This window comes from Heloderma suspectum, chromosome 1 (genome assembly GCF_057233095.1).
Source record: "Heloderma suspectum isolate Gila_16-S chromosome 1, 16-S_ref, whole genome shotgun sequence".
In the NCBI taxonomy this organism is placed as follows: domain Eukaryota; kingdom Metazoa; phylum Chordata; class Lepidosauria; order Squamata; family Helodermatidae; genus Heloderma; species Heloderma suspectum.
In genome coordinates, this window is record NC_139458.1 from 179,248,580 (window position 1) to 179,261,526 (window position 12,947).

General features: G+C 42.9%; 1 protein-coding gene across 1 annotated transcript in view; it reads right to left on the minus strand.

Annotated features, from left to right (window-relative positions):
- The window catches only part of ITGB6 (integrin subunit beta 6), a 59,674-nt gene that overhangs the window by 18,234 nt on the left and 28,493 nt on the right, over window positions 1-12,947 (minus strand). Inside the window, exons 9-11 of the mRNA XM_084811585.1 lie at window positions 9,922-10,056; window positions 5,894-6,314; window positions 4,709-4,931 (exon numbers count right to left, since the gene is read on the minus strand). Of these exons, the coding sequence (XP_084667711.1) occupies window positions 4,709-4,931; window positions 5,894-6,314; window positions 9,922-10,056 (779 nt within the window). The remainder of the gene's footprint in view (window positions 1-4,708; window positions 4,932-5,893; window positions 6,315-9,921; window positions 10,057-12,947) is intronic.

Here is a 12,947-nt window from a genome sequence, read left to right on the forward strand (position 1 = left end):
CTTTAACCCCATTAAATCAAAGGGACTTAAGTGCACCTGACTTTGCGTGGGGTCATGGCCTATGACTTTAGACTATATTCAGCATCAAACCAGGGTACCAGGGTGGCCAGATGCAAAAGAAGACAGGGCTCCAGAACCTTTAATAGTTGTGTAGAAGAGGAAATTTCAGCAGGTGCGGCTTGCGTGACAAGTGACACCTGCTGAAATTCCCTCTTCTACCCCAGTGGTGTGCAGACTTCACGCTTGTAGAATATGCCTTGTTTTTTTAAAAAAGGAACCCTTGGATCCACCAACCGGAACCACATACAAAACTAGCCATATGCCTTCTACTAGCTTTGGCTGTTTCGGCAGCTACGGCCTCTCCTGGAGAGGGATAGCTTGGCCACAGTGGTAGAGGCGCTAGTAACCTCAAGACAGGATTACTGCAATGCGCTCTATGTGGGGCTGCCCTTAAGGTTGCTTTGGAAGCTGGAGCTAGTACAGAATGCAGCAGCTCAGCTGTTGTTAGGAGCTGCCCCTTTTCAGCATGCAACTCCTTTGCTGAGGGAACTGCACTGGCTGACTATTCACTACTAGGCCAAGTTTAAGGTTTTGGTACTAGTGTACAAAGCCCTAAACAACTTGGGACCAGGATACCTGAGAGAGCGCCTTCTCCCCTATCCACCTGCCCAGTCACTGAGGTCATCAGAAGGCATGCTCCTGGTGGTTCCGCATGGACCTATGGCCTCATTGGAGTTCACCTGGAAGAACCTTCAGTGTGGTGGCCCCCTTTCTTTGGAACTCCCTGCCCTTGGAAGTTAGGCAGGCGCCAACACTGTGCTGCTTCCAGGGCCTCCAGAAAACAGCTTTATTCCAGGAAGCCTTCCTTGACTGACCAGCCACGCTTTTTATCGGTACTCTGTTTTTAAAAATAAAAAATTTTAATACAGTGTTTTATTTCTGTTATCCTTTTTATCTTTTATTGCTCTGGAATCTGTTTAGATGTGGAGTGGTATAGAAATGCTGTAAGTAAGTAAGTTAATAAATGCAAAATAGTGGCTCAGGTGGGTGGACATGCACTAAGAATTAAGGGACAGGATGTCTTTGAGCACATGCCCAGCCCAGAAATTTGTGATTAATACCAGAACCAAGTTCACAAGTCCCTTCACAGAAAAATCCACTCCTGGTTTCCCCCCCAATCATTCTTTTTCAGCAATCTAAATTAGGAGGAAAAAAGCTTTTTGGTTGTTGCTATTGTTAGATTGAAAAGTCATCTGCAAATCACCCAGAGATCTACTAGGACAGACTTCCCCAATCTGGCACCCTCCAGATGTTTTGGACTTCAACTCCCATCAGGCCTAGCTTACATGGCCAATGGTCAGGAATGATGGCAGTTGTAGTCCAAAACATCTGCGGGGCACCAAGTTGGGGAAGACTGTACTAGTAGATTCCAATCTACCTTCTGTCCACCCTGGCTCTACACAACTATTAAAAGTGCAGGAGCCTTGTCCTCTTTTGCTACTGGATACCCTTCTGAATACCTAACAGGTGTTTTCCCCAAGTATAACATTTCAATTAAAAAGAAAGAAAAATAAGTCTTGTTTGGTTCTCTTAACAGAAGTCGCTAGGATATTACTCACATATCTTAGGAGGCACTCATGTATATATTAGTTAAAATAAACTGGGTTTGTTGATTAAGTGATTTAGAAATAGCTTAAATTAATTCACTGTACAATGGCTAAAACCTTTAAGCACAAATAATAGAAAAAAGAATCTCTGAATCAATCTAACACCCACAGAAGTTTGTAGAAAGGTTACTAATGATTCAACTGAGATTGGAGCCAGGTTTGAGCTTCCTGGTTGAAGAAAATAATTAATGACATTAATGTAAAAGTTAATTTCATGCAACCTACCAGAAAAAAATGACTAATCTAACAATAATTTTAACTAACAAGGAGTGCAGCTTGGTCCTATGAGCAATTGTGCAGCAAACGTGTATTTCATTTGTGGCCCAAGGAACTACTTCGCCTGAAAAACATCACGATCTGTGACATGACAAGCCAGACCATGGCATTGCAGCAGTATTGGCTAATTTTTAGCAATGGGGAGAGCAATCCTATGGACCTGGGAGAGAGTCCCAGGGACCACAGGATTCTTTGGAGTCTCCTCTCCAAAGCTGTAGACGCTGTCATGACCTGGAAAAGGAGACTCCGGCATCCAATCCCTCCCCCCAGCCCCCTCCCTCTCAGAGCTGCCACAGAAAGAAACATGGCCGCTACTTTCTGAGGTCGTAAAAGCATCCTTGGAGAGCTCAGAAAGGGGGCATGCTAGTGGGTGAGGAAGGGGGAGGTGAGGCCAGGATATGAGGAATCCTATGGTCTTTCCATCCCCAGTTCTGCCCCCACCGACATGCCCTCTCCAGATGGGCTCAGCTCAGAGGCCCGTCTAAAGAATAATGCAAAACATCACCTCTGTTGCTCACCAACCCCGCAAGTTGCAAGGCTTCTACCTCACGAGAGCACAACTCATAAGACTGTGCCCTTTGTAAATATCCAAAATCATTCATTTACATTTGTCTGCTTGATGTACATTTGCTGATGTACAATTGTTGTACAAGATGTACAGTTGATGTACAAGAATGTACAATTGCATTCTGTCACAGACAGTTATCAGCTCCTTCCTTGCAGCTAGAGCTGAAACAAATAGCTGCAAATATATTTGGCAAATTTTCCAATTCCGCAGTCCAGATTTTTAAATTAGACATTTGAGGCAACATTTGCATCTTGTTATTTTTAACTCAGAATTTGAAATGCAAATGCTTTTAAGATGGTGAGCTGCCCTTTTTTGATTATTTTGTTGTTGGCAAGTGGACTTGCTCCTGGTGGTTCCGCATGAACCTATGGCCCGACTGGAGTCCACCCGGAGAAGAGCCTTCAGTGTGGTGGCTCCCTTCCTAGGGAACTCCCTGTCTCTGGAAGTCAGGCAGGTGCCAACACTGGGTTGTTTTTGGTGCCTCCTGAAAACAGCTCTTTTCCAGGAAGCCTTCCTTGGTTGATCAGCCTCGGTTTTATTGGCATTCTGTTTTTTTAAAGAATAATTTTAATATCATGTTTCACTCTTCTTATCTTTTGTTCATTTTGTCTCTTGTTGTTCACTGCTCCAGAATCTGTTTAGATGGGGAGTGGTATACAGATGTAAATAAATAAATAAATATGATTTTTTCTAAGAGCTGATGTAGCAATTGGTTAGGAGACTGAACTATGAATCAGGAAGTCCCCCAATTTAAACCTTAGCCCTGCCGTGGCTCTAGATGCTCTAGATGTCAGACTTGTGACCTACTTTACAGAGGGCAGTCCTCTATTTGAAGGCATGCTTTATTTGAAAGGCTGCCCAGTCCAAATTGGGTTTAAAGATAAAGAACCATAAAGATGGAAAGCAGGGTGCCTTGACATTGCCCATTGACAGATAGCACTTGGAAAACACACTGAGCAGGCACAAAGGTCACCTGGTCACGGTGACATGAATTGTATTTCTATTTCTATTGAATTAATAATTTTTAAATTTTCATCTATATGCATGAATTAATATATGCACATTTTATACAAATCATTGCCCTCCTTTGTCCTCTTTTTTGATGATGCATGCCCTCTGTTTCGGCAGTAAGTGTCCACCCTATCTATATGTGAATTACCATAAAACAGGGATTCTAACATATCACTCTAAAACTGGCCAGCAGAACTGTCAAAAGCAACCAATTAGTACTCCTGTTTTACAGTTGAGGAACACTAAGGCTGAGAGATAAGCAATTAGCACAAGTAGGGTGGCCACTTAACATTTCCACTTTTTTTGAAATGCATATCACCCAAAAAGAGGACAAAAGAGAATACCAATATGCATAATATATGCATATGCCAATCTATATGAACACATGCAAATTTAGAAATAATGAACTATAATTTAAATAGAAAGACAATACATCTTACCATAGTAAGGAAGGCTGACCAGATGACCTGTGTGCTTGCTCGATCTGCTGTCCAGGTGTCAACTCTTGATGGGCAACTTTAAGGCACCTGCTCTCCTTTCTTATGGTTCTTTGACTTTAAACCAGACTTGGACTGGGCAGCTCACCAAACAGAGGACTGTCCTCTGACAGCCCTTCAAAAAGAGGACTGTCCTCTTTAAAGTAGGAGACCAGGTCATCCTAAGGCCAAGATTTGTTGCTCCTGCTGCTGCTGTTGTATTAATATTCCCTTGCTCTGCTTAAAGTCTTGGAGATCTCCTGCAAACCACCTAGACATCTACCAGTCAATCCCAATCTGTGCTCTGCCTGCCCTTCCTTTAGGATATCAACTTTCTCTCAGCCTCAGCATGCCATCGGCAATATGAGGGTAATAACACTGACCAATCTTACAGGACTTGCTCAGATCTCATTAGCGTCCCAGGGGTAGACCAGCCTCATAGATCCACCACCCCGGTAGAGCAGAAAGGTCTCTGTTAGCCTGACCCACACCAGGAAGTGATCAGAGACATAAAAGAAATGGTACAAGATATATACCGTTAATACAGATAGCACGTGAAAGTGACAAAAACATCTTAGAATTTAACTGCATCAGAAGTGCGTAAAAACCAGCAAGTGTGGCAAACAAAACTCACCTCTGAAATATTACTGTACTTTTAGACATGTGACAGAAACAGACGTTTCTAAGCATACATAAGAATATTAACTTACCGTTTAGAACTGCAAGGATCACTATAGGTAAGGTATTTTTCACAGGTGCTACCTGAAACCCCAGGATTTGCGCACACACATTTCCCACAAATGCATTTGCCTCTCCCACTGCAGATTGTGCCATCTTCAGAAATGCAACTATCAGTCTCAGTGCTACAGTTACAGTATTCACCTGTCCAGCCATTGTGGCAGAGGCATTGACTACAGTCACAGTCTCCATTGCCTGAGAAAAATCATGGGAGTTAGTTATTCTTTTGATTTCTATCCGATACCATTCCAAGATTTCAATGCCCAAAATAATTCATTCAACCCTCAGATCTTTATCGTTACCTTTCTCTCCTAATCTCTGTAACGCCTCAGTGATCAGCTATGAAGTTTTAAAGTTATTTTTTCAAGAGGTTATATAATTTAAATAAATTGACAGGTACAGAATCACAGTACTTTTTAGGACCAACTAAAATCACAAAGCAGTGAACTAGCTTTTGTTGTTTCACACAACTCCCAGGTCAATATTATACAAAAAATATTTGAGAAAGAAAAAATATTATTGGTAGAGAGCATGACAGGAGCCCCATCTGGGATGTACATCAGTGTTAAGATGGTGAATAACAGATTAAAATGAAATACTTGCTTTTTCCCTCTTTTTTGCATTACAATTTTACACAGACTTTTAAAATTATTAATTCTTATTATTTATTCAATTTATAACCTGCCTATATACAAAATACTGTAGGTGGTGTACAAAGTTAAAAACAATTTAACAAAACACCCAAGAATGAAAACAATACAGCATAGAAACAGTGAGTCAACAAAGAGGGAATTCTAAAAAGGGAATGCCTGCTAGAATAATAGAGTCTTTAATACCCACTTAAAAACCTTCGAAGAGGTCAGCAGGCATATTTCCACCAGCAGATCATTCCACAACTGAGGGGCAGCAAAGGAAAAGGACTTAGGGCCAGTCCTATGCATCTTTAGATAGAAAAAGTCCTACAACTCCCAGCATTCCTTAGCCAGCATGGGGGCTTTTTCTGTCTAAACATACATAGGATTGGCCCTTAATTAAGTTTTTAAATGGCACCCCTAGCATATAATTCTTTGGTATGCTATTCCCAGTTTGTTTTCTATAATTTTATTATGTGATTTTTAAAAACAACAACAACAGATTACAATTTAAGGTGGACCTACCTCCACACAGCAGTCCTCTAAATCTCACACAAGAGAAATTGTCACATTCACAGTTTGGCCCATAAATATTTCCATAAGCTGACAGGTGGCAAATACACTGTCCACAATAACAGTCACCTCTTCCACTGCAAGAAGATAACTCCGGGTAACTTTTACAGGAATCTGCACTCAGTGAGTCTTTTTCACCACATTCACAATGAGGACCCATGTAGCCAGGGTTGCAAGCACACACGCCACACTCGAAAGAACCATTCCCGTTGTTGCACTTGGAGCTGTTCACCTCTGCTTCCTTCTGACAATTGCAGCTACATTCTGGCTGGATATCAATTTCCAGAGCTTCATTCAAACCCAAAGGCTTTATGATGATATTCCTTCCACTCTTCTCACAAGCAGATAGGCTTAAAGTCACATTGAAAGTGACCTAGGGAGGGGTGGGTGGGAATAACAGTTTGCTTTCCTTACAAAATGCAAAATTACGAAGTAAATTTTGAAAACAAAAACGAACAATACTGATTTATTTTGCATGTAATAAGTTTAAAGTAATAGCATACATTGAACTGAGATGTTTGATTTGTGACAGTGGGAGCCTCCTTGCGCATTGGAGTGTGAGGGTAGTATCCAAAGTTAGTCCTACATAAAATAGACCCATTGAAATGAATGAGACTTAATTTTGCTTGTGACTAACTTAAGCCTCATTCATTTCAGTAGGTCTACTCTACGTAGGACTAACATTGGATACTACCCTTAGGTTTACATTTCTATCTTTTTGTGTTACATACTTTTTGGTAATAGGCTGATATATTTTATATACCTTTTGTTGTATATTCGGTGATCATCACCTATATAGGAAAATCTATATAGGTTTTCCTTTTTCCTGTTGTGCCTGTATTAGGCTGAAAACTAGTTTTGACATGGCAAGACCCTATGCAAATTGTGTTGAATCTGTACAGTGCAGGAGAGGATTTAAAGCACAGCTGGGAGGGAGGAGACAAATGTTATCCTCAATCCTTACATCCTGCAACAAACCTGTGGTGCTTCCAGGCAAGGCTATTATGGTGCCATTCTACTGGGGCGGGGGCAGGGGTGTCCAGAAGATATTGAGCTTTTCTACACAAGGCTATCAATCCGCTGTATCTACATTTGGTTTTTGTTGCAGAACTGAGATCTGAGCGCTACACGAGCAGCGGTTCCTTTCCTGCTTTCCTGCTACATAAACTCTAGGTGACACTGTGCTGTGGTAGAAGAGCACAAATACACAAGAGAATATTGCGCTTTCCTTCGCTTTCACAATTAAATGCCGCATTTTCCTTGCTCTAAAAAAACTTGCTGACAGTACTGGTTAGGCACAGAAGCAAAATTGGAGGGTCACCAATTTTGTACCTGTAAACAACCAGGAAATGACAAGTGCATGATAAATGCCTCATGTAGAAAAGCCCATAATCTTCCACTTGTAATTCTCCCATGTTTTCCTGCTACTTCCTCCATCTTCTCTCTTATCACGAAAAATCCAGTAAGAAAGAAAAGACAGAAAAGCTGCACAATACCTTCTAATGGTTAGCAGTACGACCCCCCTCTGCCTGGAAGCACCCATGGTTCTCCATTGTCCCATCTAGCTTGGCCCTCAGCCTCCACCCTGACTGAGCAGTGGTGCAAACAAATATATATATATATATATATATATATATATATACACACACACACATATACACACACACACATACATACACACACACACACACACCCCGCTCCGCATCAGAGGATTTCTGAGCAGTGAACAACATGGTAAAAGAATAAAACAACAGATTAAAAGAGTTAAAACATTTTTAAAAAAAGACAAACCCCAACAAACTGGAATTTAACAAACCACAGCTGGTCGTGCAAGGAAGGCCTCTTGAAATAACAACATCTTCAGGAGGTGCCGGAAGGAACACAATGTTGGCGCCTGCCTGACCTCTAAAGGCAGGGAATTCCACAGGAAGGGGGCCACCACACTGAAGGCCCTTTTCCTGGTGGACTCCAACTGGGCCATGGGTCCATGTAGAGCCACCAGGAACATGCCTTCTGATGACCTCAGTGACTGGGAAGATTGGTAAGGAAGGAGGCGCTCTCTCAGAACCCTTAGTTGATGGTCCTGCACCACAAATGGCTTCATTCTCTTGTCCCAGAACAGTGCCAACACAAGACATTTTGTTGCCTGAAGTGGAGCCCAAAAGGTGCCTCCTCATGCCTAGGGACAACACTTTAAAAAGTCTAGCTGCATAATTCAGACGCCAATTCCTTTGTTCATATATCCCTCCCTCAAGGCACCACCTCATTCAGCTTTGACCTGTGGAACTCCCTGCCGAGGGAACTGGGATGTCGGAGAATTCCGCCACGGACCCCAATGAGGCCGCATTCAAAAGAATCCGGAGTCCGTGGTGTAAAGGATCCCTTACCTCCACCTCCCCGTGGAATCCTCCCTGACTGGATCCTCCCCATTGGCGGCTCCGGAGCACCAGGGATACAGCCACCATTGCCATGCCATATCACTGGCTGAGGCTGACTCTGGATGCAAATGGCGTCCACTAGCCTATCGCGTGAAAAACCACAGACACAAATGGCGTCCACTACGCCATTTGCAGCCGTAAAGCCCTTAGTTTTAGCTAAATTCAGCCATTTCAGCTAAATGCAGCCATTTAAATGCACGCCATTTGCGTCCGGAGTCAGCCTGATACGGCACGGCAATGATGGCCGCCCATATCGCTGGTGATATGGAGCTGGTGGCCAGCTCTGTGGAATCGTCATGGAGCGGTGCCAGCCTAAGAAGATTCCAGGGGGAGGGACGGATCACCTCCCCCCCGCTGAACCCCCCCTGAACAAAAGGTAGGAGTTCCACCCATCCCTACGAGGGAGGCTAGGTTGGTGCTTTCTCTGTTGTCCTTCCGCTAGCAGGCAAAGACGTTTTTCTTCAAGGAGGCCTTTGGCATGTAAGCTGGTCTGTTGGGTAGGGGTGCTGTTTTTTATTTTGTTACTGTTGTGTCTTTGTGTTTTGAATGTATTTGTTTTATGATTGCTTTAACCAAGATTTAATTTGAATGTTTTAGTTCCTATGATTGTTAGCCACCATTCGTTAGTGCCATTTCTGGGTGAAAAGGTGAGGTGCGATGTATTATTATTCATTATTATTAATGAATAATAATACGTGGCAGGTGTGCCATGAAAGAGCACTTGCATAGTACTGTGGGTGTGAAGAAGAGATGAGATGGAGCAAGAGCCTGGTTCAGCACTCATATGCCATCATAAATGCTTTTCAGACCAATGGAAAGAGGCAGATCAGTACAACCCTACGCACCAGTGGTGGGAACCTGCAGCTCATGGCCTCATCCCATGTGGCCTTGGTGTTCCGCCAATCAGGTGATCAGTGGGGAACAGCTGAGCAGCAGGGGGAAAGGGGGCAGGGCTTCAGATAAAGTTTATCTACAGCCCCACCCCCTTCTCTCTACTGCTTTGCTGTTCCCTGCTGATCAGCTGAGAAGTGGTTTTCATCAGGATTGTGGCTCCCCTTTCACTGTGATCTTGATTAAAATGGCTTCCCAGTGCTGCTCATCTGGCTGGCATGAAAAAGCTAAGCAGTAGGGAATCTGCAATCCTGCCCTCTTTTCATGCTGATCAGCTGAGCAGTGTATGTGGAGGGGGTTGTGTATATGTCAGTGAGTAACAGAGTGAGGGGAGTGAGGGTGTGTTTGAGTGGGTGTAGAGAAGGACTTTCAGTGCATGTGTTTGCATGTGTGTGGAAGGGGCAAAGTGGGGTACTGGCCATGCCCCACCTGAATGCAACCACTAACAGATTACCCCAAGGGACTGCAGCCTAGATGGGAAAAAGTTTCCCTAACCCTGCTATACACCTTGGCTTTTTCTTAGTCATTTGACTCATTTCCCTACCGGTCCACCTAACTATTCGCATTTGTAGGATACACATTTATAGCATCAGGCTGTAATTAGTTTCACAGTAAGAAATTTCACTTACTGTGAATTCATAATCTACTTACCATTTCTCCCACTTTAATGTGAGAGCATTTCTTCTGGCGTGGAAAGGCAGTGCCGTTGTTACAGATGGCAGTGAAAGCAAGGTTCAGTCCATCCGTGTTTCCAAACACCTCCAGCTCAATTTCGGACCGGAGCACCTTAAATACAAAATGGTTGGCATAAGAACATAAGAAGAGCCATGCTGGATCAGGACAAGGGCCCATCTGGTCCAGCATTCTGTTTACACAGTGGCCAACCAGCTGCCCATGAGAAACCTACAAGTAGGACATGAGCACAATAGCACCCCTGCGCATGTTTCCCAGCAACTGGTAAACAATATTATTGGCCACAATGTCATTGGGTAAGTAATGACTAACAGTTGTGTGACAGATAATGTACCTACCGGGAGATGTTGTTTAGAGGCCTTTCTCTGAGTGCCCCTGCCGAGTGAGGTGTGGGGAGTGGCCATGAGACACAGAGCTTTTTCAGTGGTGGTGGCCTGGCTGTGGAATCCCTGCCCAAGAAAGCCTCACTTGGCACCAAGTTTGGTGTCACTTCAGCACTAGGCAAAGGCCTTTTAGATTTTCCCAGGCCTTTTAGATTTGTCAGCTTTAAGCTGTTTTTACATTCTGCAATTTGGGTTTTTATACCATATTATAGTTTTACTGTTTTTTTATTGGATTTTAACTGGTTTTATTCCTTGTTGACAGCTGCCCTGAGAACTTTGTTATAGGGCAGCCTATAAATACTGTTAACATTATTTTTTTAAATGATAAAACAGACCTACCCTCTTCACCATTTATCCTGCAATGGAATATGAGCACTGGAGAAGAACACTGCTAATACTTCATATATTCTGGAGTCTGTAAAACTACAATCATGCCTTTTAGTTAAATCCATTCTGTCTGTGTTTCACAGACTGTCAGACGTGTTTTGTTCCATTGTTCACTCATTGCCAGAATCAGGTGTGTTTTTTTAAGGATCTACGAGAATTTTGTTCCACTTGCACAAAATGTGCATTAGCGCAAATTCACACTTGCGCAAATGCACACTGGCACTAGTTTTTGTGAACCGCCCAGACAGCTTTAGCTATTGGGCAGTGTAGAAATGAAATGAATGAATGAATAAATAAATAGTGTGAATTTGCGCAAATCCCCCCAAGTAAAAGAAATCGATCTGCAAGTCTGTGAAATTCGCATTACTCAGAAAAGCCAGTCCACCACAGAATCCGCAGGTCAGGTTCATAGAAATCTGAACTCATTTGAATCCATTGCATCTAACATCCCTACTCAGAACCATTAGAATTGATTGATTGATTGATTGATTTCATTTCTACAAAACCTTAGAAACATCCTTTTCAGATGCTCATTCATGTAGAATGAATGAATGTGCACGCGCGTGTGTATGTGTGTGTGGTTACAGTGGTAGGTAGGCTCCAGCCCTGACATATGTACATTCATTTAAGTATTTGTAGGGAACCCCAACATGGACAGCTGTACCCACAGGGATTGCCTACAGGTGTTCAAATGTACATGCAAGGTGGGGCGATGCTGTTGCCACCCCACATGGTGATTCAGTATGGATGAATGCCTGAAAAGAGCTTTGGATAAAGAGCTTTCTTTCAATTAGGGTAATGTGACTTTGAGGAAGGCTAGAGATCAGCACTGACATCTTTCATTTGAGAAACAAACACCGGCAGTATTTTTTTTTCAGTATCTGAAATATGGCTGATATTAACTACATCCTGATCTATTAGGGTTTTTTTGTTTTCCCTTTGTCTTTATAAAAAGGTTGAACCCAGGATCTGCCTTCTGTGTGTGGAAGCACTCTGCTCATAGAAGGCATCGCTGACCAATTTGGGGGATCCCTCCATTACCTCCCCACACACAAACCAGAGCTCTTCATTCAACAGGGTCCCCGAACCATTTGTTTCATGGGGGCTGGAGGGGCTCCTATGGGGAGGAAAGGGGCATGAAGCCCATTTCTGCCAGCCCAGTTGCATGTGTCTAAATTTGGATCCAACCCACTAAGTTTCCTTCTAGCCCTGGTCACATTACTAATGCTTGAGGTGGGCAAAGTCAACCGCTGGAGGTAATTTAATTGGCCTTACTGTGAGAAAGGCCAGAGAACACCACACTGAATTTAGTTTGAATTTAAATCTGTTGTTCCTGATTGATCTTAGGGGATTGACTTCCCCTCAAGTGCCAGAATTCCTCTGGCTTCCTGTATATTTGCATTGTGAGCCTTACAACATTCCTGTGGGCATATTTATAGCTGAATGGTTTGCTGAATGAAACAATATGCAAAACTTGTGTTTTAACTTATTCTCCCTCAGTCTTATACAGTACATGTTAACTGTTGAAGGGTCTTAACTGCCTGTGAAGGGATCTCCTCCTGCCCTTATTGAATAAATTTGCATTCTACCATTCTTGATTTTGCATAGACTTTGACCAAAATGAAGTCTTTGAAGACAGAAAACATTAGTTTAGAGTTTTTACAGTTTTTAACCTCTCAAGGCACGTACTGACATGCTTGCTGAAGGCTGTGACTCACGTTGCAAGGGAATATAAGAACACCTTACAACAAATATTTTGACAGCTCAGAGTTCCCTCATACGCTTCCTTCCTCTGAAGAATTTAAAAGCCAACACATCTGTGAATAATAACAACTTGGATTTCCGCCACAATTTTCAAGTGAAAGCCCTGAGGACTTAAGAAACTTCAGCATGATTATTGTTCTGAGGGCAAATGACTGAATTACTGAATTGCACAGTGCTGCCAGCAATGTGGGGTAGTAGGGAATGGGGAAGAGCCACAATATTTTTGTAGCAGGATTTAAATTTGGACCATGGTGAAGTGAATGGGAATATATTGGCCTGTGGTGAATGGACCACTGCCCAACCTGCTAACCACAGTAAGGTAACCAGGAGCTTCTCATAGGCTACACCTTGTCTTTCTTTCCATGTGGGCATTTTGTCTCGCCTTTCAGGTTCAGAGCTGACTATGATTCGTGTTATGTCAGCACCATAGGATGGCCTACTTTAGAGGAC